General features: G+C 49.6%; 2 protein-coding genes and 1 long non-coding RNA gene across 3 annotated transcripts in view; 2 read left to right on the top strand and 1 right to left on the bottom strand.

The window, feature by feature from the left end:
• ITK (IL2 inducible T cell kinase) overlaps positions 1-12,166 on the top strand; it is a 33,846-nt gene extending 21,680 nt beyond the window's left edge. The window contains exons 9-17 of the mRNA XM_080398135.1: positions 1,644-1,723; positions 2,373-2,509; positions 3,285-3,359; positions 4,064-4,235; positions 4,969-5,185; positions 5,932-5,996; positions 6,086-6,204; positions 8,864-9,021; positions 9,557-12,166. Coding sequence (XP_080254261.1) covers positions 1,644-1,723; positions 2,373-2,509; positions 3,285-3,359; positions 4,064-4,235; positions 4,969-5,185; positions 5,932-5,996; positions 6,086-6,204; positions 8,864-9,021; positions 9,557-9,628 — 1,095 coding nt within the window. The 3' untranslated portion in view covers positions 9,629-12,166. The remainder of the gene's footprint in view (positions 1-1,643; positions 1,724-2,372; positions 2,510-3,284; positions 3,360-4,063; positions 4,236-4,968; positions 5,186-5,931; positions 5,997-6,085; positions 6,205-8,863; positions 9,022-9,556) is intronic.
• On the bottom strand, positions 9,916-14,772 carry LOC308068114. Its single transcript, XR_013929863.1, has 2 exons — positions 14,227-14,772; positions 9,916-13,446 (listed from the first exon to the last, which is right to left on the bottom strand). It is a non-coding gene; the product is annotated as an uncharacterized lncRNA (long non-coding RNA).
• Positions 14,773-14,944: 172 nt separating this feature from the next.
• CYFIP2 (cytoplasmic FMR1 interacting protein 2) overlaps positions 14,945-21,170 on the top strand; it is a 55,263-nt gene continuing 49,037 nt past the window's right edge. Inside the window, exon 1 of the mRNA XM_080398129.1 lies at positions 14,945-15,087. The gene's annotated coding sequence lies outside the window, so the exon portion shown is untranslated. The remainder of the gene's footprint in view (positions 15,088-21,170) is intronic.

Genomic DNA, 21,170 nt, shown 5'->3' with positions numbered 1-21,170 from the left:
ATTTTATAGAAATAAAAGCTTTTGTGTGTGGTTTGAAAAATTATTTTAGTTCCTATAAACTCCTACAGGATGTGGCCACACATGGTTTAGTTATTGCATTTTTCCTCTTGGTCCTACCAACGCAACTTCTCTGTGGCAACTACACCCGTGTGGCTGCAGAGAGTTTTGGTTCACACAGTTCCTCCTGGAGATGTGGCCAAGCTCATGAGTGATCTTTGGCCAGGCTTGCTGTCAAGTGAGATGGAAGGGCAAGGACAGAGCTCAAAGTGGCTCAGTCAGGATGCTGTCTCCGATACTTGCCTACCTGTGCAAGCAAGCCCACGCTGCTAGAGGGGAGTCATAAAGCCCTCACAGCGCATTATACAGGTGCTTCTGCACCTGGAGACCATTTTTAGAGCTCCCCTGTGCTAGATACTGATAGCGCAGATATGGTAGGTGCTGAGCAGACAGGCGTTGAAGAGACAACCCAGGAAAGTGTATAGCTCGGGGGCCTGATGCCATCTGGGCAGAGCTGCACACTGGAAGTCGGCAGTTCCTCGGCAGGGGATGCAGTGGTGGTCTCAGCCTGTGCTCACCTGGAACTGAACCAGTCTGCTGAGGAGGTGGGAAGGAAACCAAGGCAGGGTGTGCTTGGTGGATCATGTTTGCATCAAGTGTTGGTGGGTGGATAGAGGACATACAAAACGGAGGAAATCTACCATGTAAAGCAAAGGAGGGAATGAAATAATCAGGCATTTGGGATGCCAGATGAAAAGCATCTTTATCTGCAAACAGAAGAAAAATGTATTGTTTATTAGTAATGTATAAGTCAGCACAGTACATTACATCCAAACTGTGATGTTAAATCTTCTCTTCTGCCTTCTGATCCATTAGTATCTGCAGGATCATGACCTATGATACATTTTAGCATTCAGATGCGTAGAAAACAATTACAGTGAAAAATTAGAAAGGAAAATTGTTCTGTGAGTGCCAGAGTGGAGGAAGCCTGCTTTCCTACACATTTATGTTTAGATACTGGATGGCTGGGGCACTTATGAAAGGGCAAGTTCTTGTCCAAGCTTTTCCCATTTGTGATACCTCGGTAAATTATCTTTCATACACTTCCATATGGTTGTTGTGTATAGTGTTGAATAGATTGTACTCTCATTCTGTAGCTGCTCTCTCAATGGAGGGCACTCAAATGGGTTTAACTTTCTACTTAGCCGCACATTTCGTTAAACTTGTGTGAAATTAATATCACCGGTGTTGTGTCAGATACGGTTGAAGGCAATCAATGGGTTCGAAATTTTCTAGAGGAAAGGCTTGGAGGGACAGAAAGGCACATGCTCGTGTACCCACACCCACACATACTCAGAACAAGCGCATAAGTCTCATTTCCTCAGGAAACTGAGCTAAAAATACATAGCACCCAAGAGAGACCAGCTGGGTGTACCTGCAGGCACCGGGCAGCCATCAGAGCTGTGCATGGAACAGCCCAAGCTTTGCCAGCTGGCTGGTGGCTCTGGTTTTTCCCTGCATGTTTAGCGCATCCTCGTGACTGAGCAGACAGAGTTGAAAGGAGCAGAGCTTTGCCCCCAGCCCACTTCATTATTTTTTTTCCATTATGCTTCTAACCAGTTTTCTCTCCTTTGCTCCCCTTACAGGGCAGGGAAGGTGCCTTCATGGTGAGAGATTCGAGGCAGCCTGGCATGTACACAGTCTCTGTTTTCACCAAAGCATTAAGGTACAGCTGAGCTCAGCAGCTTTTCGTGTCAATTGCATCAATGAAATGGCTTCTATGAGAGCGTAATCACCGTAGTTGTTTTGGCATGATGAAGAGGGAGCAGAAGGCTCATGAAAATGATAGAGGAAAACACTTCCAAAAAAGGCAGAAGAGTTAGCTGCCATTCGCAAAGTGAACCGAAGGCTCCGCTTCCCCCTGCATCGAAAGATGTGCATATGACTAGTGACTTAGGCATCACCGGGGTTGTCGTTTTGATGCAATTGTCTTCCCAGCTGAAGTGTCAGTAGGATCAACGTGAACTTTGGGCTGGATTCATGATAGATGGGTGATACAAGTGAAAGGGTTTCAGTGATGGGGCAGAAAGTTTTGTTTCAGAACGAAGAGGCAGAGAAACTTAGCACTCAGCCTACACTTAGAGGGAAACCTCAGCCTTTCTAGAGATGAGACCATCTATGAGTGAGAGGAAGAACATACATGTACACACACACCTTTCCTTAGCAACTGCTGCTCACCCCTTGCTCCTCCCCCATTTGTTCTGTGTAAGGAAGATTCTCCCCTTTGCTTGCTTGCTCCTCCTCCATTTATACCCCAGATTCCTGTCTTTTTGCTGCAACCTGCTTTTCCTCAAAGAAAACCGCCTCTTTTTCAGCACGGATAACAACCCCGTTATAAAGCATTATCACATCAATGAGACAACTGACTTTCCCAAGCGCTATTACTTGGCAGAAAAGCACGTGTTTGACTGCATCCCCGAACTCATCAACTACCACCAGCACAATGCGGGAGGTGAGTGAAGGCTGATGCTGCCCAGGGAAGCTGCTCTTTTACCATGCAGCCAGGTGACTGTTTTAAATGAAGGAAAGTTCCCAAGGCCTCTGTCCTTCTAATGAAATGTTAAATGGCATCACCTTTTCTTCCACTTATCCTGGCACTTGGATGGCAGGAAAACGGCCACCTTCCAGCATTACATCTTCATTCTGCTCATCCTTCCAAAGCTAACTATGACCAGCACAGATGGCAATGACATACTATAGAGAGCCCTTTCATTCCTGGGAGCCCATGGGGGTATGTCACCACTGCCAGACCAAGCTGCCTGAATTTGAATTACGCTGCAGGGCCTTCTTCCCAAGAGGTGATATATCCCTGTGCCTTGATTTGACACAAAGTTAGGAACATAGCCAAGATCCATAGCCAGACGTGTCAGTGACCAAAGACTCCCATCCCTATAGTCCAGGAGTACCAAGGGAAACCCTGGACTTCACAGTGACCCTAAATACAAATAAAAGGTGCCATTTGGAATGTCATCAGAGTTAACAGACTCATAGCTCACATTTGCTGGCAGAGTACAAATGGAAAATAAGCTGAAACTGCTCAGAATTTGCTTCCTTCTGGCAGGCAGGAAATCTCAGTCTGGGTAGAGGTTCAGCTGCCCTCAAGTGGAGCTGAGAACTCAGTACAATACATCTGCTTCCAGCACCCAGCCTGCCTCCTGGGGCAAAGACAGCCACACTCCCCATGACTGTGACAATAACTAGAACTCACCTTGTCCTTTGTTGTCCAGGTCTTGTCACCCGTTTGAGGTATGCGGTCTCTTCTTGGAGAAAAAAGGCCCCGATCACTGCCGGGCTGAGCTATGGTATGGTACTCTCATGACTATATGGGAATCACACTCCTCACTGGTTAGCTGGGTGATCCTGAATATCCCTGTGGATACTGATGAATATTCATGTGGCTATCACCATGACAAATAGCCTTCTTCAGATCTTTACACTGCACTATTCACTAGATTAACATCTTTGTCATTACCACTGGTAACTGAATGAACTGAATGATCCTGTGGTGCCTTGAGGGAGGTGATGAGAACCCCAGGGTCTCAATGAAGTCAACATTAAATACTGAAATGAATGCTGAACAAAGGCGAAGGGAGTAAGAGCATAGCAAAACTTGATGAAAGTTGAGTCCCTCCTGAAAGATGCCTTCATTTGCGTATCGTCGTCTAAAGGATTTTGCCGGTATCATCTTTATTATAACTCTTAGAGACATCAAAGAAACTCAAAACCATGTGGTGCTCGGTAGTGCACATATGCGAGGTAGAAACAATCCTCCTTGAAGAACTGGATAGGCAAGACAAATGGAGAAAAAAAGGAATGTTGTTGTCCCTACTGCTGAACATGACCTGCAGCACAGATTAGGCAAAGGAGCTGCCAAAGGTCAGACAGACAATTCGAAGGGGAGCCAGAAAGTCTCACTTTGAGTCCTGTCCCAGCGTTTAACCCACAAAAGCTTTTTGTTTGACATTTTACTGCTAGAGCCTTACCCTTTCTCCTTTACAATCAACAGGAAAATTGGTCATTAACCCCTCCGAACTCACCTGTGTACAGGAAATTGGCAGTGGTCAGTTTGGGGTGGTCTACCTTGGCTACCTGCTGGAGAAGACAAAAGTAGCCATAAAGACCATTCGTGAAGGAGCAATGTCTGAAGAGGATTTCATCGAGGAAGCTAAAGTCTTGATGTAAGTAGTAGCTTCACCAAGAAAATCAGTCCCTGTAGGATTCATACGACTGAGCCAGGGTGTTGTGATCATGTTCAGGAATATGATTGGGGAATTTAAACCTGGATTATCTACTGTGTATCTAAATAGTATAGAAAGAGACTGGTGAGCTCTGGTGGTTACAAAGGAAGGCAATTCAAAGTGTAGGTGAATTACTGGGCTTCTAAGTCTATGGTCTTCCAGATCTCTGCTGTTCTGGAAGGCAGGGTTAATTGATGGTGTGTTTTGGAGAGCAAGGTTGTCTTTTGTCAAAATTAATTAGATGGAGAAATCTCTTAAAACTTGAGGGAAATTTTATTGAAAAACCTTACCTGCTTTTTTTTTTTTTTTTTTTTTTTTTTGCTTTCCACAGCTGAAAATACTTCTCTTTGGGATTTTTTACTTTGTTTGTATTTTTTACATTTCCCTCCCTTCAAAATAGAGAGAAATTGATTTTATTTCTGTTTGATTGGATGATTTCCCATGCAGAAAAGTTTTCTGGTGACCATTACCATCAAAATGGGATGATTCTTACTGCTAGTTGATGTTAGACTTGGTCTACACATTTTCTTCTTTCTGCTTTCATAGCTGGCCTGTGCAGAGAGAGGGGTGCAGCAGGGTGACATAGGCGGCCGTATATAACACACCTGCTGTAAGGACAGAAGGCACTGAGCCTATTTCAGCCTCTTTTCCTCCTTCTCTCCCTATCCTACAGGAAGCTGTCTCATCCCAAGCTAGTCCAACTTTATGGCGTGTGCTTTGAGAACGCTCCCATAAGCCTGGTGTTTGAGTTCATGGAGAACGGCTGCTTGTCCGACTACCTCAGGAGCCAGCGGGGTAGTTTTTCAAAGGAAACCCTGCTGGGGATGTGCCAAGATGTGTGTGAAGGAATGGCTTATCTGGAACAAAACTCTGTCATCCACAGAGACCTGGTACATTGGTCCCACATAGACTTTTCTTTGCTCCAGCTGAGCTTTTCCCTGTGCTTTTTCCCTTCCTTAACTTCAGCTTTCACACTCCTCCTGCCTATCTGTTGACAGGGGATCCAGTTTCTGCCTGTATTGCAGAGGCACCATCAATACTTTAGGAAGAAGGAAAAAAAAAAATATCCCCTGGAGCACTGGTTAATCTATTTCCCTTAATTGTGTTTGGGAGAGAAGAAATGAGGACATAAAGTTTGTCTCTTTTTCTGAGTGTTCTCTTTTGCTCCCCGAGAGCCTCAGCCTCCACAGTTCCTGGGTACTGACCACTCTTCATCTCTAAAATCAGCAAAGATGCCTAAAAGACCTGTTCTAACATGCACATAAATATGCATTGCCGATAAGATACTTTTAATTACATGGTGTTCCATCAAGCTGCATCAGTCACTGCTGCTGTTTTGTTAGGGGAGCAAGGACTGTGAGTAGCTGTGGATATTTTAGGGTCTTTCTCTGCTTTTTCTGGGCAACAAGAGCCTGTAAGTCAGACTGATGGTTGAACAGCTTTTGTGGTGACAGAAACATGCTGGCTGTAAAATGTACAGAATGCATAAGAACCTCAGGTTTTCTCCCTCTCTGTACGGTACGATGTCACTTTGATGCTCTGTTTTTTTAAGCACTATCTGCTCTGCCAGGATAAAAGCAGCTCAGTGGCTGTGATAGTCTTTCAGCTCTGACCTTTGCACCTTCCTTTCTTGCAGGCCGCTCGGAACTGTCTGGTGGGAGAATCCCACGTGGTCAAAGTGTCCGACTTTGGGATGTCAAGGTAACGCTGACGAGGCTGCACATGCTCTTTGTGGGGCTGTCATGGGATGGTGGGGTTACTCAGCACGCTCCCTTCTTTTCCTTTTCCAGGATTGTCCTTGATGATCAGTATACCAGCTCCACAGGTACCAAGTTTCCAGTCAAGTGGTCTGCTCCAGAGGTTTTCTCCTACTGCAACTATAGCACCAAATCTGACGTTTGGTCATTTGGTAAGAAACTCTTGTCAGAATGGAAAAAAATCAACAAACACCAGGTCAGAAAACCTGGGGGCTCAAGTAAATCCTCGTAACACAACATCCTCTGGGCTCCAAGGATGTTTTGCCTGAATAATGGCTTAGAAAAGCAAGCCTGAATCATTTAAGTGAAAGAAAGAATAGTAAACTACCTAGATACTTTGTAACACTGCAAATACTGCCCATTTAATGTATTATACCTGTGCAATGCTCTATAATACCAAATAATGAACTCTACTTCATGCTGACATAGCATGCGTGTCCAAGAAAAGGTTGGAGAGTCACTGACAAGATTATACAAGGAGAGGAAAGGAAAGACATTTAGGCACTCCACCTCTCTGCACGTCAGTCCTGGGCACTGGTGGAAGCACCAAACTCTCTGCCTTTCCAAGTTTGCTCTGCTGATTCCATTTGCTTTATGCCGTTCTGAAAATATTATTTCACTGCTCACATTTTCTCACCTCGTTTCCTGCTCCCCAATGCATTGTTTTATGACTTGCATCTGTTCTTTGGTCTCTCTTCTGGACCTCCATAGATAAGAAAAGACATTGTATATTTTTTCCCCCAAAGTCATCGGCGCTGGAGATAACAAAGGCTATCCGCTGCCCTGTTGATCTGGCACGCTGATGTATCTGGCCCATCTCCAGCTAGCATGCAAATTGCGGTGCTGCAGAATGAATCGGTGCAGTGTGCTGTGCACAGCACACAGTCAATGGGGTGCCACTCAGCTCCGGGCCTAGCAGTAAATAATGCAGGATTATAACCTTTGCTAGTCCGTGCCTGTGAGTTCTGTGCTTCGCTCACCCTTTACTGCCTTCTGCTGTGGCTGAAGTTGTGCGTTCCTGCGGTGGTTTATATACCAGCAGCACAGTGGGAGCTGGGTGCTCAGACCCACGCAACTGCCTTCACAAACCCAACCCAGAGATGCTTCAGAGAGCACCATTCCTCCTTCCGTGTCCCCTGGCATGTGGGGGAGGCTGTCAGCACTCACTACGTAATTATAGAGGACAACGTGTGCCAGTGGAGCTCTGTGACAGCTCACAGCACAGTGGCGGTGACACGGGCAGAGATGCTCCTTTGGTAAGGATGTTCTTCTGCTTCACAAATCAGAAACTGGCCTGTACACTGAGAGCCAGATGCTTCCAAAAAGGGTGCTCGGTTTGATTTACAGTCATGCCAAGCCTGGGGAAATTGTCTCGCTCCAGTTTCAGGGCTGAGTAAAATGCCAGTGAGATTTGTTTGCATTGGTCAGTCCTTTGTGAAATGTGCAGACAGCAGTGTTGTACATCTGTCAGACTTGTTATCTCCCCATCCAGTGGGGTTTGCATAAGAGGATTCCTCTGTCATGTCATGGTCCCATGACTGTGAGAAGCTTTCTGCTCCGCTTCTCTGCAGCCCATTCTTCTCTTCCACCAGGCCTGAAATCCTGCTGTGCCCAGGAGAACAAAATGAGTGTGAGAAATTCCCAGAGCAGGAATCTGCAGGCTGGGGGAGTACACCTGCTTTGCTTATTCCTCAGTAGAGCCGATACCATTGGTGAGGAGCTGCAATATCTATGCATCTTCCTATGTGAAGAATTCAAAGCTGGAAAGCAGACGTTATTTAGCCAAGTTGACTGTGGAGTTACACAACTCATATTTCAGATCAGCCTTCTCTGTCTGTCTCCCTGTTCTAATACAATGTGAACACATACCAAGTCAGTCACATTAGGTGACCAAAGAAATTAAACCTAATAATAACACAGATGCCTTGTATTCACTCCATTTGCAGAGCCTCTCTGGTCCAGTAGCCAACCGTAATGTATTCCACAGGCTTTTTGTCTTTGCCTGTCTCTCTTCCACCATGCTAGGGAAGCACAATTTCTGCTTCTGAAGAGTAACCGTAGGAAAACATTTGCCTGTTCAGGAAAAGAGGAAAAAGGCGCTGCAATCCTTTGAAATTCCACTGTCATTATATGTGAATTCACCCCAGTAAATACACCACCTGGGATGTTTTACAGGCAAGGAGTTCCCAGTACTGAGGCTAAGCTGACTAACAGGAACGGAGCAGTTCATGTTGCTTTCTTGCTCCTGAGCCTCACTAAAATACAAGCAGATTCTGGTGTAGGACACGCTGCAGGCAGGAACATCAGTGGCATGTCTTTTGTATGTGACTAACTGGAATTAAAAATAAATGCACTGAATCAGTGACAAAAAGCAGGTTCCTTCCCAGATTACACATCTGGATGGAGTACGTGCACAAGCGTTCTCTCTTCCTCACGATTTGTGAGAAGACATATGACACTGCTCTGCTTTCTGACACGTAACACGCTTAGGCTTCCTCTGACTCACGGGGAAAGACATCCATGTCATGCCAGGCTATCATGAAGCGAGATGCAGAGAGGTCAAACTTGCAGTGACCAGACGGGTACTCCCACACAGCCCAGTGCCCAGCAGAGATCCTAGCTGGCATCCTCCAACTGTACAGCTGTGTTAGGGCCTGGTTTTTCAGATGTGGACTGAGAATCCGAGTAAAAACGCTTTTCCAAGTAACCGACATCGGTGTTGAGCTGCAGAGAAGAGCAGGTGGAAGGTGGTCGTGGGCCTGCCAAGGATTTGTTTGCTTCTTTGTAATTTTCCTGATTTGTTTGCTTTAGGAGTGCTGATGTGGGAGGTCTTCAGTGAAGGTAAAATCCCCTATGAGAATCGCACCAATGCAGAAGTGGTGGAAGAAATCAATGCAGGATTTCGGCTCTACAAACCTAGGCTGGCCTCCAAGGCGATTTATGAGGTCATGAGCCACTGCTGGAAGATGGTTAGTATTGTAATGGGAGAGCCCCAGTTCCCAAAGACTTCCCAGTTCCCTTGGCTTCTAGGAGGAGAGGGAGGTATACACTTCACATGCCAACACAACATAAAATCCTGGGGGTGAAGCACTCTGCAGCTTTCATCTGCACTAGCAAGCAAACCTTAGGCTCTTTGCCTTTTATTTAAGTTGCTGTTTCTATAGTGAGTTGACTGAGAAGTCTATGTAAAGCACCTAACTAGATTAATTCAACAGTTTGCTTCCTGACAAAGCTGCGGATCTGCGGGGCTGAGTTTGAACAGTGATGGTAGAAATGACAGCCAATCCGTCACAAGGTACTTGGCATCCACTAGGCAAAATTCACTGCTAGCAGAAAAGAAACCTTGCCGAGAAGGAAGCTCATTCTTCCGTTGGCACTTTCTCTACAACAATAGATTGTATTTTTGTGGAGAATCAGTTTCTTCGCAAGTTTTTCCTTCTTAACCTTGCCATTCCTCTCAAGCTGACATTCATGTCCTCCCTCTCTTTTCTCTCCCCTGCTCAGAGGAAAGATGACCGGCCATCCTTTTCTGTTCTGCTGTATCAGCTGAGTGAAATCTCTGAGTTTGACCTGTAATTATGGCACCAGCCACTAAGCGAAGCTAAGAGAGTCCTGAGAGGGCAGATGGCTGGATTTTCCCCACGCAAAGCATTAACAGGAATCCTCTCACCATAGACTCTTGCCATATGCCTGGGGAGAAGGAGAGGGCAGAGGCTGGTACTTCCAGACAGACAAGATATCCCCAGATCTTCCAGAGCCTAGACAGACACAGGCTCTGGTTTGGCCAAGAATATGGTTTGCATCTTGCAAGCAGAAGCAGCAATTGAGCACAGAGTCCTGAGCCATACAATCCAGCAAGTGTATTTTTCCTGAAGAGACAGCCTCAAAACTAAGAGACCTGACATTGCTATTCCAGTTCTGTGAACTCCCAAATGGAGATCTTCCCTGGGGAAAAAAAAAAAAACCCAACCCTGTCTTTAACTGAGGAGGAACATTCAGACATTTTCATGGCACTCTAATTCAGAGTGGGCTGGACCTGAAAGCTCTGAACAGGAATACGCCTGGGACGCATGGGAACAGGCTGGATTTAGTGACTGCATTTCTGATGCTTTTCTGATTTCAAGGTGGTTTTGTTCTCCCCTTGCATGATTTTGTCTGAAGCTGTGGCATAACAGGAACAGGATTCTGGTACCCAGTAAACTGAAGAGGTGTCTGCATGTGCAAGCGAGTCTGTAAGGAAGGAAAAGAAAAAGCAACGTGTTGAAGAGTCTTGAAATTCTCTCAAACTGCATTGTGTAGTGAGTGGGGAAATACGGTTCTGATGAAAATGGAGACGTTCTTGGAGGGGGAAAGTCACAGCTGAAAGTCTGTATTGTTTTTTTCTTCAGTCTTTCTGCATCAGAAGATAAATACATGATCTCCATCCAATTTGTTTGTATGGAGGACTGAGCAGTTTCCAGTCCAGGACAAGACAGGATCCCAGGATCTGTTTATCTGTGAAAGGTACAGGAACCTACTCCTGAACTGGTGTGTTTGGAAGGAAGGAGCCGGAGGGCTCAGAAGGGTAGCCACAAGGAGAAAACATGCAGAATATGTGCTCAGTGCACCAGTGATAATGAGAAGAGTTTTCTTGTACTTCAAAGAGTGATTGAAACATCACAAGTAAAGACTTTTCCATCTCTTCTGTGAACAGGGGGGCTGAACAAAGAAAAAGTCCTATGCGAATAGACTGCCTGGGAACTCCGTGAGGAGTTCCACATTGTGTGGTGACAGCAGAAAAAGGTATAAACAATATTGATCTCCTGGTATTTCAGTTAAAATCTGCATTTTCACCACAAGGCAGAGACACTGTTTTGACGTAACTGACCTGAAAACTGAAAGTGTGGGTGTTGGTCTCCTGCAGAGTTTGTAAATAAAATCAGGACTTTCTGCTAAGCATTAACAATAATTAGAGAAGTCAAGAGGACTCACAGACGATATGTGCATATATGCAGTATGTACTTTTGATGCTTCTCTGTCTGGGCAGGTGAGAATATGGGTAAACCTTACATAACAGCAGTTACAAAAACTGTGAGGTGCAAACTTCCAGCAGCAATCTCTCATCATCATTACAGAAGCCAGGTTCAAATATGTTTGCCAACAAAAATGGAACAAGGAAATAATGTAATCCCATGATGTCACATATCCTGTGTCAAACTTTCTTCCTAGAAGGAGGCTTATTTTTTTATATTTTTCAGACCCGTGGTTCTAGGGTAGCTTTTAGGAGCCAGAATGTCTTTTCAGGTGTATGGATACGGGCAACGCATTAGTTCCTGCCTTATACATCTTCCCACCTTGCTTTGATTCCACATTATTTTCTTTGGTTTACTCCTACAAACGCCATGCAGAATGACTCTTCCAGGCAAGGAGAATCCTAACATTCAGACTCGAGGTTGTCAATCCTAAATGCAGGATCAGAGTGCTACCTTCAAATCAGGATTGCTGTCATAATCTCTTGGTAGTCTGAACCAACATATGGAATATTAGCATCTATAAATAGATTTTGAATTTTTGTCTACAGTGAATTTAAACTACATTTCTCTTTGTCCCTCTCATCCTTTAGCCTGAGTTAGCCTGTTGTCCTATTCCAGCGATGCTAAATTAGGCATTTAGCCAGTGAAGTTTTCAGTAGCCCTACACGTGTTAAACTGCACATCTGCAGCTAAATTTGAGGACAGCTGGCCATAATCCTATTTTCTGCCCCACTCCACTGCACTTAGACAATCCGTACAACCAGAAGATACTCTGAAACAATTCTCCCCTGAGCACAGACACCCTCTGGCAGGGGTATCTGTAGGCTCACAAAGTTAAGCTTCTGGCTTGCTACCCCCTCCATCCTTGGAGGAACCAGGAGTCTGTCAAGCTTGAGAAGGTTGCTATTAAGTAGCAGCAATATTGCTCCACTAGGTAACGTTTCTGAGATGATATTTATATTTGGATGAGGTAAGTGTAATATTTATTAGCTGGAGAGTGTCACACAAAATAATGTTTTAATGTTTTATGTTTAGTTTTCTTTTGCAGTATTTCTATGTACCTGATATGTAATTTTACAAACAATAAAATTGTTGAGTTCCAGCTGTGGCTTTCACCGTATGTTAGCAAAAACGCAAAAACCATCCTCATGTACTTACAATCATACAGCTTGCTCTTTGGCCAAATCCTCCCCCCCAAGAAGCAAACAGGCTTCTTCTGGCTTTCTGAAATACCTCTGTTCCCCAGAACTATGGCTATGTTCTGGGGTTAGGTTATGTGCTGGGTTTATGGGGGTAGGAAGTATTCAGAATCTCTGCAAATTGGGTAATTTACTATGCGGACAAAGATTTTTAAGTCTAAACATCCATTGTGGTGGCTTGAAATTGTCTGAATCTTCGTAAAATGGGGTGAGTAATATTTCAGTGCTCCCAAAGGGTGCTTCCCTGTGATTATTTACACAGGACTTCATGAATCTCCAAAGGCCAGTGCTGTGCTGTGATAATGCATGACACTAACACGGTCTTCTCCCACCCCAGCAGCTTCTATGGCAAGTTTCCCCTGTGTCCTTCACATGGCTTAACTAGACACGTTCACCACAAAGCAGAGCTGAGAATATCACCCTCCTGCTGCAAAGCGAATAACCCCTTCCCCGTCTCCTTGGAAAACCTTTGCAACATGCTGAATGCTTACGCCATTCCCCCTCTGCCAGTTCAACCCTCTCTGGCTGTAGTTCAGAAAGGTGGGAGGTTGTGTTTGTCCCTACCTTTGCCCGCTGGTTATCAGAGGCAGTAGGTGCAATGGCTGCGGTGCACGTTTGGCCAGAGCCGAGGCCCAGGGCATTGTCCCCGTGCATCCCTGACCTGCTGCTGTGCTGGCCAGGCACTGGCCCATCCAGGCTGGCATTCCAGCTAGGAAAAGGCAATCAAGCACTAACCTCATCTAGAAGGAGCAGCTGGTGCTTCTCAGTGGACACCAGGGGCTGGAGGGCAGCACCAATAGCCATGAAAAGCTCCTTCCTGGGCTTGTGTTGGTCACCCCGGGGATGTGGGGGTTGTTGGCTCTTGTTCCAGTGGGCAATTACCATAAAATCAGGCCTGAAAATATCTAGAATTTCCTGAAACATTTTTTTAATGAACGTGTTGCTGTGAGATGTTTGGCTTTGTCCTCTCTGAAAGCTGAGCTCATCAGCACAGCAGGACTCAGGTGAACGGCTCTGCTAAATGTCACTTGGCAGCCACTTCAAATTTGTGTGTAATCTGTTCAGCTCACCCCACCATCACGTTATCTCCCCCTTCCACACACAACCAGCTGATGCACACACTCCTGTGTCTGTAGCTGTATGGGGCCTGCCCCTCACCATTCTTCTCAGCCTGCTGGGAGGTCTGCGGGACAAATGCAGAGAAGCTCGTTCTATTATTCTATCATTAACAACAGAGTAGAAACAACACAGAGTAGAAAATTAAAATAATATCATAACATTCATGGAATTCCCATCACACTGAGCCTGGCTGATAATGGGAGCAGATTAAACTGTGCCAAAAAAAAAAAAAAAATCCACAACAGTTTCTACTGCCACAGTTTTCTTGAAGTGACCTTGTTTCACCCATGCCCTCAGAGCAATGTTAGCTATTAAATCTTTTGGATCTGCAGTAACAATGGTCACTTCCTGAATTCTTCTGACAAGTAATAAGTGGTAAAAAGAAGAATGATGGCTACAAAATGTTCCAGTCAAAGGTGAGATGGAAGAGATGCTATGCAGGGAAAGGAGAAGAGTCTACTCCGGAGATGCTATTCAAAGATTTTTTCAGGTGTGGTCTTGTCTATTAAAACAAAGATAGTTCCTAAGACCGTCTTGCTGCTTTTGTAGTTTGCAGCCCCCGGTGCCCTCAGCCCATGGCACCCATCCCCCTTACAGGAGCTGAGCTATGGTGCAAACCTGGCATGCAAGCTTCCCTGTGGAGCCATGGGCAGCAAGCTCAGCCCCACACTAGCACGACAGAGCAGCAGTCTCTAAGGGCTCAGGGGTGGTCCCTCCAACTCAGGAGGGGCCAGACGGCAGTCCCTTAGCACAGGCTGATGGTCACGGAGGGGACGCTGCCAGGGCCACCAAGGGAATATGCCTAGACCTGTATCTAAGCTTTCAACAGTCCTTGGGTACCCACCAATGTCTTTCAACGAACAAAGAGATGCTGAGAGGGCTGCAGGCACATGAGTGAATGAAGGCCCCATACAGGGCTTCTATCAGTCCCGGTGAGGCCACGTTCCCCTGGAAGCCGTGAGAGGTCCGGCTGGGATTTCACAGTAGACCTGAAGAGCTGTATTGCAGGTTTCAAAACAGGCATGAGCAGAAGGGCTGGAAACTTGTCCCTGCAGAAGTGGCAGATGCCAAAAATGCCAAAAGGAAGATCTTTTGGCTGCAGTGCTGACTCGGAGGAGGCCTGGAGCTTGAGCAAAGGCACTGACTCCTGGTTTCGGTCCCCACCGTGCCCAGTGCCCCGAGGCTCTCCACGCACTCCCTAAGGAGGGCTGCCCTAACGCCTGACCGCGGTGCGGTGCTCCAGGGGGTGCGGGGCTGAGCACCCGAGACCCAGCTCCGCAGCAGGCAGGGGGGCAGCCCCGGCCGGCCCCCGCCTCTCCGGGGACCTAAAGGCGCTGACCCAGCGCCCGGCCTCCGGGGGACCTCGGCAGCTGCCCCCGGCCCCGTTCCCCCGCTCTCCGGGGCGGGGGCTGGCGGCCTCCCCCCCCCCGCCCCGGCAGCGCAGCACCGCCGCCAGCGCAGCCGCCCCCGCCGCGGGGGGCCACGGCCCCCGGCCCCGCCGCGCATCCCCCGCGCTGCCCGGGGGAGGAGCCGCCCGCGCGGCTCCAGCCCCTTCCCGCGGCGGGGGCCGGGGCTCCCCCCGCCGCCGTGCGGAGGGGCCGGCGGAGAGCCGCGGAAGTGCACTTGCTGCAGCCATTTCCTGCTCTTTGTGCGGGCGGCGCGGAGCATCCCGCGGTGCGGAGCATCGCGCCCCGCCGAGCGCCAGGTGAGCGGGGCGGGGGTGGGCGCGGGGGGCTGCGCGGCCTCCACCTGCCCCCCCTCCCCCCCCTCCTCCCCCGGGCTGCGCGGAGCTGCGCCCCCGCCGCGCCCTCCCGGGGTGTGCGGGGCTACCGGGCGCGGCGGCGGGGGCGGCGGCGGGGGCAGCGGCGGGGCAGGTGCGGCCGGCGCGGGGCGGAGGGAGGGCGGGAGGCCCGGGCGGGCCGGGATGTGCGGGATGTATCCCATAATGCTTAGAGCTACCTGCAGCATTCGGCCTCCCGCAGCCGCTGCGAGGCGCCGGGGGGAGGGGGGAAATAGCGCAAATCCCCCCCTACCCCCCGCCGCATCCCCGCACCCTGGCTCCGCGCCCCCGGGCCGGGGGAAGGGCCGAGCCCCGGGCGCGGCGGGCGCTGCAGGCCCCACGGCGGCGGCGCCCAGGCGAGCCGAGGTCGCGGCGATGCTTGGCGCAGGGCGGGGGGGGCGGAGGAGCGGCGGCGCCGGGCAGGGGGCTGAGGGCGGCCCTGGGGGGGGCTCCCGGGCAGCCGCGGCGTGAAAACACGGTGTCGGGGAGCGGCGGGGGCTGCGCCGGGGTCGGGAGCGATGGGCTGGAGCTGCGCCCGCAGGTCGATGCTCTGGCGTGGGCTGGGAGCCGGGGGCAGCGATCCCTGGCCCAGCCGCCGGGTCTCCGGCAGCGCGCTGCGCCCCGGGGAGCGTGTCTTTGTATCGGAACTTGCCACCCGAGGAGGCCGGACACGCGTGGCGCCGGCCGCATCCCACCTGCGGAGGAACGGCCGGATTCTGCCGGCAGTTCCCGCGGGCTGGCGGCGCGGCACGGCACGGCACGGCACGGCACGGCACGGCATGGCACGGCCCCCCGCGGGGCTGCGGGGCACGGGGCCGGCTGAGCCCGGGCCGGAGCGCGCCCCCTGCGCCATCTGCCGCCGCCCGGGGCCCCGGCGGGGTCGGACCGCGGGGATCAGCAGACCTGGGCGGGGGGGCTGAAGCCCCCGCACCCCCTGCCCGCACCCGGGCCGAAGGGAAACGCACCCTCGTGTTGTGCGTGGTGACAGCTGCCGGGGTTAGTCACTGAGATGGGTGATGAGCCCGGCGCCTTGGTGGCTGCCCAGCCGTGTACTTCCCTGCAAAAGAGAATTCTTTCCTCCTTTTCCCTGTACAGTTAATTGTTATTAATGAAGCCGGAGGAATATGGAAAAATTCTTCCATTTTCTGACCAGGGTCTCTTGAGCAAACAGCAGACTGTGCAGATTTCATGGTAATAATTTTATTAACAAACAATTATCATCTTTGCCTGAAAAATAGGAAGATTGGCTTTGGAAGATCAGTAATCGGCCGACTATTAACAATGCTGTCCTGTATGATTTAATTTCCCAAGAAGCATTTTAACTGTCAGCAGTGGGCTTGCTTGTAAACTTGCTCTAAATTTCTCAACTGTATTGGAAATGTAGCTTTGTATACCAGCCTCCTGCCCTCATCCTCCTTCTTTGGCACCTGAAACACAATGATGAAGTTATTATAGAAGAAATAAATTCCAAAATAATTGTGTTGCTGAGAGACAAGGACAGCGTAAATGCCTGGAACTCAGCCCTAATGGAATGGCAGAAAACGTAGAGTGGAGATACAGAAAAACAGCTTCAGGAGTTGTGCAGTTTGGCGTCCTTTTTTAATCGGAATGGTAATTTCATGGTTAACATCTGTGTCTGTGGAGGGCAGGAGCCTAGCCCTGCCAGCCGAACTTATCCTGGCTTTTTTTTTTTATTTATTTGCTCCTGCAAAGAACCCCCTGACTCTGGTGGTGGTTGCAATTACAAGTAATTCTTAAAGTGTGAGAGAAGGGCTTGATGACATGCATCCTAAAACACTTAATCCCATGAATTTTAGGCAAGGGTCAAACTAAACTTTTACAGCCTGAAGTTACTGTTGTTGACTAAAAATACATTGATGGCCAGGAGCGTTTATCCTCCTCTTGCTGTGAGGCAGTTGGTACTGAAAACGCTCCGCTTTTACGCACCTGAGATATCAGTCTGCTGGGGTACTTGGGCCAGGATGGCTCCTGACCACTGCTTAGATGCTGGTTTTGAGTAGGAGGGAGAAGCATTATCACAGGGGAAAAAATAAATAAGTGACTTTCCCAGGTTACCCAGGGTCTGGGCATCAGAGCTGGAGAACTGCAGATCCTTAGGAAGTGACCAGAAGTATGTCCACCTTCTCTACATTGCCATCTCCCCAGCAAAATTCATTTTGCTGCCTGTCTCACCTCAGGCTTGCAGGGCTTGGACCCCTGTCTTACTGCCAGTCTCCTGGGCAATTCCCATTTTTTCTTGCCCCTTTTCCTGCTCTTGGTAGCTATTGCAGCTCCAGCGTGAACATGGGCTGTAGGAGGAGGTGAGCTGAAAAACTAAAACAAGCCTGTGCCACTTCCCCAGAGCTCTCAGCTGTGCAGCTTCGAAGCCGAGTGCACATGCATGCAACATTCGTTATGGCCCTGCTTTTAAAAGTCTTTCTTTGTTCCACCAAGCTGCTCTAACAATAAAGTCATCTTTGTTCCTCTCGCTGCAAAAAGGATGATACTGCACTGGTACTTCTGGGCAAGCGTTTTGGTGAGGAAAGTAGGACCTGCTCTGCAAGTTCAGACGTCTGGGATGTCCATCCCCACTCCTTCTCAAAGCCTTCCTGCGCTGGCTGTTAAATCTGGCCCCCAGGCTGCTGCCACAACAGTCACCGCGTCGGGAACTCTTTGCTTCCATTTCGGGGTGGCGGGGCCATGCCCTGTGCAGGGACCTGCCTGGCTGGCTCCCTGTGGTGTCTAGAAGCCTTGGTGCCTCTGTGATCGTTTGGCTTTAGAAGGTGTAAGAGGTGGCCCAAGGGGTTGTAGCTGAGATGTGGGATGGGGAGAGGAAGGTTCTGCAGCCCATGGGCAGAAAGTGTGGGCAGCACTGCGCTCATTAGCCCTGACACTCATTAGCAGAAGAGGTAACCAGCCCTGTGGCTGCGTCTCTCTCCAGGGTTTCACTGGGGTGGGTTCACTGGGGTTCGGGCTCACATTGTTTTGCTAAAACATGTAGGACCAGAGGGACTTGGGCCTTTCTGACCAGCAGTGGGACGTGGAGAAGACCGTAGCTTTGCGAGACGCCTCCCAGCAGCCGGTGTGGCCGTTTGAGTCCACGCAGGCAGGATGCAGGCAGGATGCAGGCAGGATGCGCTTCCTGCAGCGAGAGCTCGCCCCGCTGCACATCTGTTTGGGCAGCAAAAAAGCCCCGTTCCTGGGCAGGGTGCTGCCCTGCTCCCCTCGTGGTGTGGCCCCCAGCCCACGCCACATGTGCCACCGCGCCATTGGCAACCCACCAAACATGGGCTGACTCTGCTCTTCCGGGCACCACAGCCCCTGCCCTGAGGCCCAGGTGGTGGATGGTGGTTAGGGCTTAATGAGGACTTCTTGATGAGTGTCCCCAGGGATCCCCATCTGGCCTGAGCTGGAGCCCCTTGGTCGCTGCCATGTTACCTGACAGCTGCCCCCCTCATCGCTGGACCGAGGGGATGAAGCTGGATTTTCCAGGGCGGCCCCAGCACATTTATGTTAGAAACCTTTTTGCAGGAAGGTGAGGGAGGGCTGCATGGGTCTGTGGTGGTGGAGCTTCCCCTTTCGGCTCTCCCAGGCAGCCCCTGTGCGGGGAGACACCATGGTGTGCCACATGGACTGAGCCAAGCAATTGCTGATGCCTTCAGAGCCTTCCCCAGCCTCTGTACCGGTGCACGACCCCTGGACCTGCTGGGTGCATACAGCTGGCAGGGGAGCCCACCCAGGAGGAGGGAGCCAGCCCTACAGCCACCCCAAGGGGCAGGCGAGGGGCCGTGGCACAGGCAGATGGGGATCGCTTGAGGCTGCTCTTCTGTGGATGATCTGGGGTGATGATCCAGGTCTGCTGGCCCTGGACCAGTAGTCCCTCTGTCACGTGCTCCAGCCACAAGATTGCTGTCTGCTGCAGTGCTACAGGCATGAGACCCAGGGGAAGTCCTGGCAGACCTTGCATTTCCCTGTAGCCTTTGTTCTTTTGCTGTTGGGCTTAAGAAAGTGTAGGATGGAAACTGGGAGTCCCTGCAAAGACTCATCTATTAAACCCTCAGAGTCTGTGTAGTTTTTTCCACCTGCATCCAGATTCTTGCATTCTGCTCAGCCATGGCAAAGCACGGGGCGGGCAGATGGCACTGCTTGCTCACTGTGGCTTGATGCTTCCTTTTCTGTTGGTGTATTTCTACATGCTGCCTCTCTTCCTCTATTTGAGTGCAAGATCTTTAGGGGAGGGACTAGCCTAGTCTCACAGGTTTGGGTGCTGCCTGGCACAGCAGGATCGTGATGCTGTATTTGGGGCTGTATCTCCTGGTATGGCCCAAAGAGCAGCAGTAATTTTGTCCCTTGAACTGCTGAGCTCTTTGGGTGTCACAGGGTTATCAAGGAATCATCTTTTATTACAGCAAACTGCCAACACCTTGCACAAATGGCCTTAGAAATGGACTTAGAGAAAAAGGAGAAATGAGCCCAAATAAACAGCCACAGCCCTCAAAGCTATAAAATGGAAGCGTTTTGTCTTCCCAAAGCCAGAGCATGTAATGAAGCATGTGTGGGTACCAGGGATGCTCTGGGAACCCAGAGGTGAGTCTTGAGGTGCTGGAGGATGGTGGTGGCGAGCAGTGGGCAGCGGAGGGGGCCCATGGGGCTGGGGGAGCTGAGCCACCTGCCCGGTGCTGAGCAGCACGCTGGTGCTTGCAGGCAGGGAGGAAGCCGCTCCTGCCTGCGGTGTGCCAGGACGTAATGTCTGGTTTTGACAGTTGCTACAATTTGTAACAGGAAACCATTTTAGCAAAGAAGGGTGAAGAAGGAAACAGAAATTTGAGCATGTAGGGAAAGGGCTGCTTGAGATTATTTTTTTTTTCCCCCAGGCACTTCATGGTGCTTTAGCTGCAGGTATAACTGAGCCTGTTTCTCAGCTGCCTGGTACCTTGGGAAGGCATTTGTGGAGGTGGAATGGGTTTTACCAGGCACACACATCTTCTTTCAGCCAATGTGTGCAGGCAGCAGCGATGGCAAGAGGCACAGCAGCAGACTTGTGCCTCTCGTCACAGCAGCAGACTTGTGCCTCTCGTCACAGCAGCAGACTTGTGCCTCTCATCACCCAACATGAAGCTGCCCCAGGACTCCACGCAGCATGCATCCCCCTTCGCTGTGGTCCTTGCCGGGTGCATGTGTCTGGATGTCCCCAGTGCTGGAAATGAAAAGCCAAGTTACATTCTTGGAAACAGTGACTCGATTGGGACCAGAACCTAAGGGATTTGTAGCAGATCATCAGCTGAATATGACTGCCTATAGAGATGCTGTTGCGACCAGAGGAGCTGCTGTGGTTGTATGCAAGGAGGGAGGTTACGTTGCTGTTGTATCTGGCACTTGTGCAGACACCACTGGAACCTTGTGTCCTGCTGTGGTGTCTGTGCTTCGGCAAAAAAGTTGCAAAATTGGATCAAGCTTAATGAAAAGCCAAAGAGGTGATTAAAGGATTGGAAAATACGCTCTGTAGCAAGACTGACAAAGAGCTCAGTCTACTTGCTTGAGCCAAAGCAAAGCTTGCAGGGTGTTTTATTGAAATGTGTGAGTATCTTGATGAGAACTTTTATAATAAAGAGCTGTACTGTCTCGCAGATTAGAGTGATAAAACTCACATGGCTCACATCTGAAACTAGACAGGCTCTGAGTGGAGGAAAAAAGCACTGGGGGGTGATTTGCTGATTGAACGACATGTCAGTATTTAAAATTGGTTCTCTCTCTGCAAATGCTTAAATTCAGTCGGGTGTTTTTCTAGGAGACACGCTGTAGGTTGGCCACAGCTATTGCACATGGATTAGGTATTAACTGAGGAAGCCCAGTAGCTGTGGTTATACAAGCGCTTAGCCTGGGTGACAGCAGCCATCCCTCCATGCTTGTGCGCTTACAGCAAAGGTGAACGGCAGAGGGGATAAGGGACATAGAGGTTTGTCCTGTGGTTCCCATGAGGTAGCCTGCCTGGGGTAAGTGCCAGTGAG

This window comes from Falco punctatus (assembly GCF_963210335.1).
Source record: "Falco punctatus genome assembly, chromosome: 8".
Taxonomy (NCBI): domain Eukaryota; kingdom Metazoa; phylum Chordata; class Aves; order Falconiformes; family Falconidae; genus Falco; species Falco punctatus.
The sequence above is the reverse complement of the archived record's forward strand: the minus strand, read 5'-3'. Positions and strand labels throughout refer to the sequence as shown.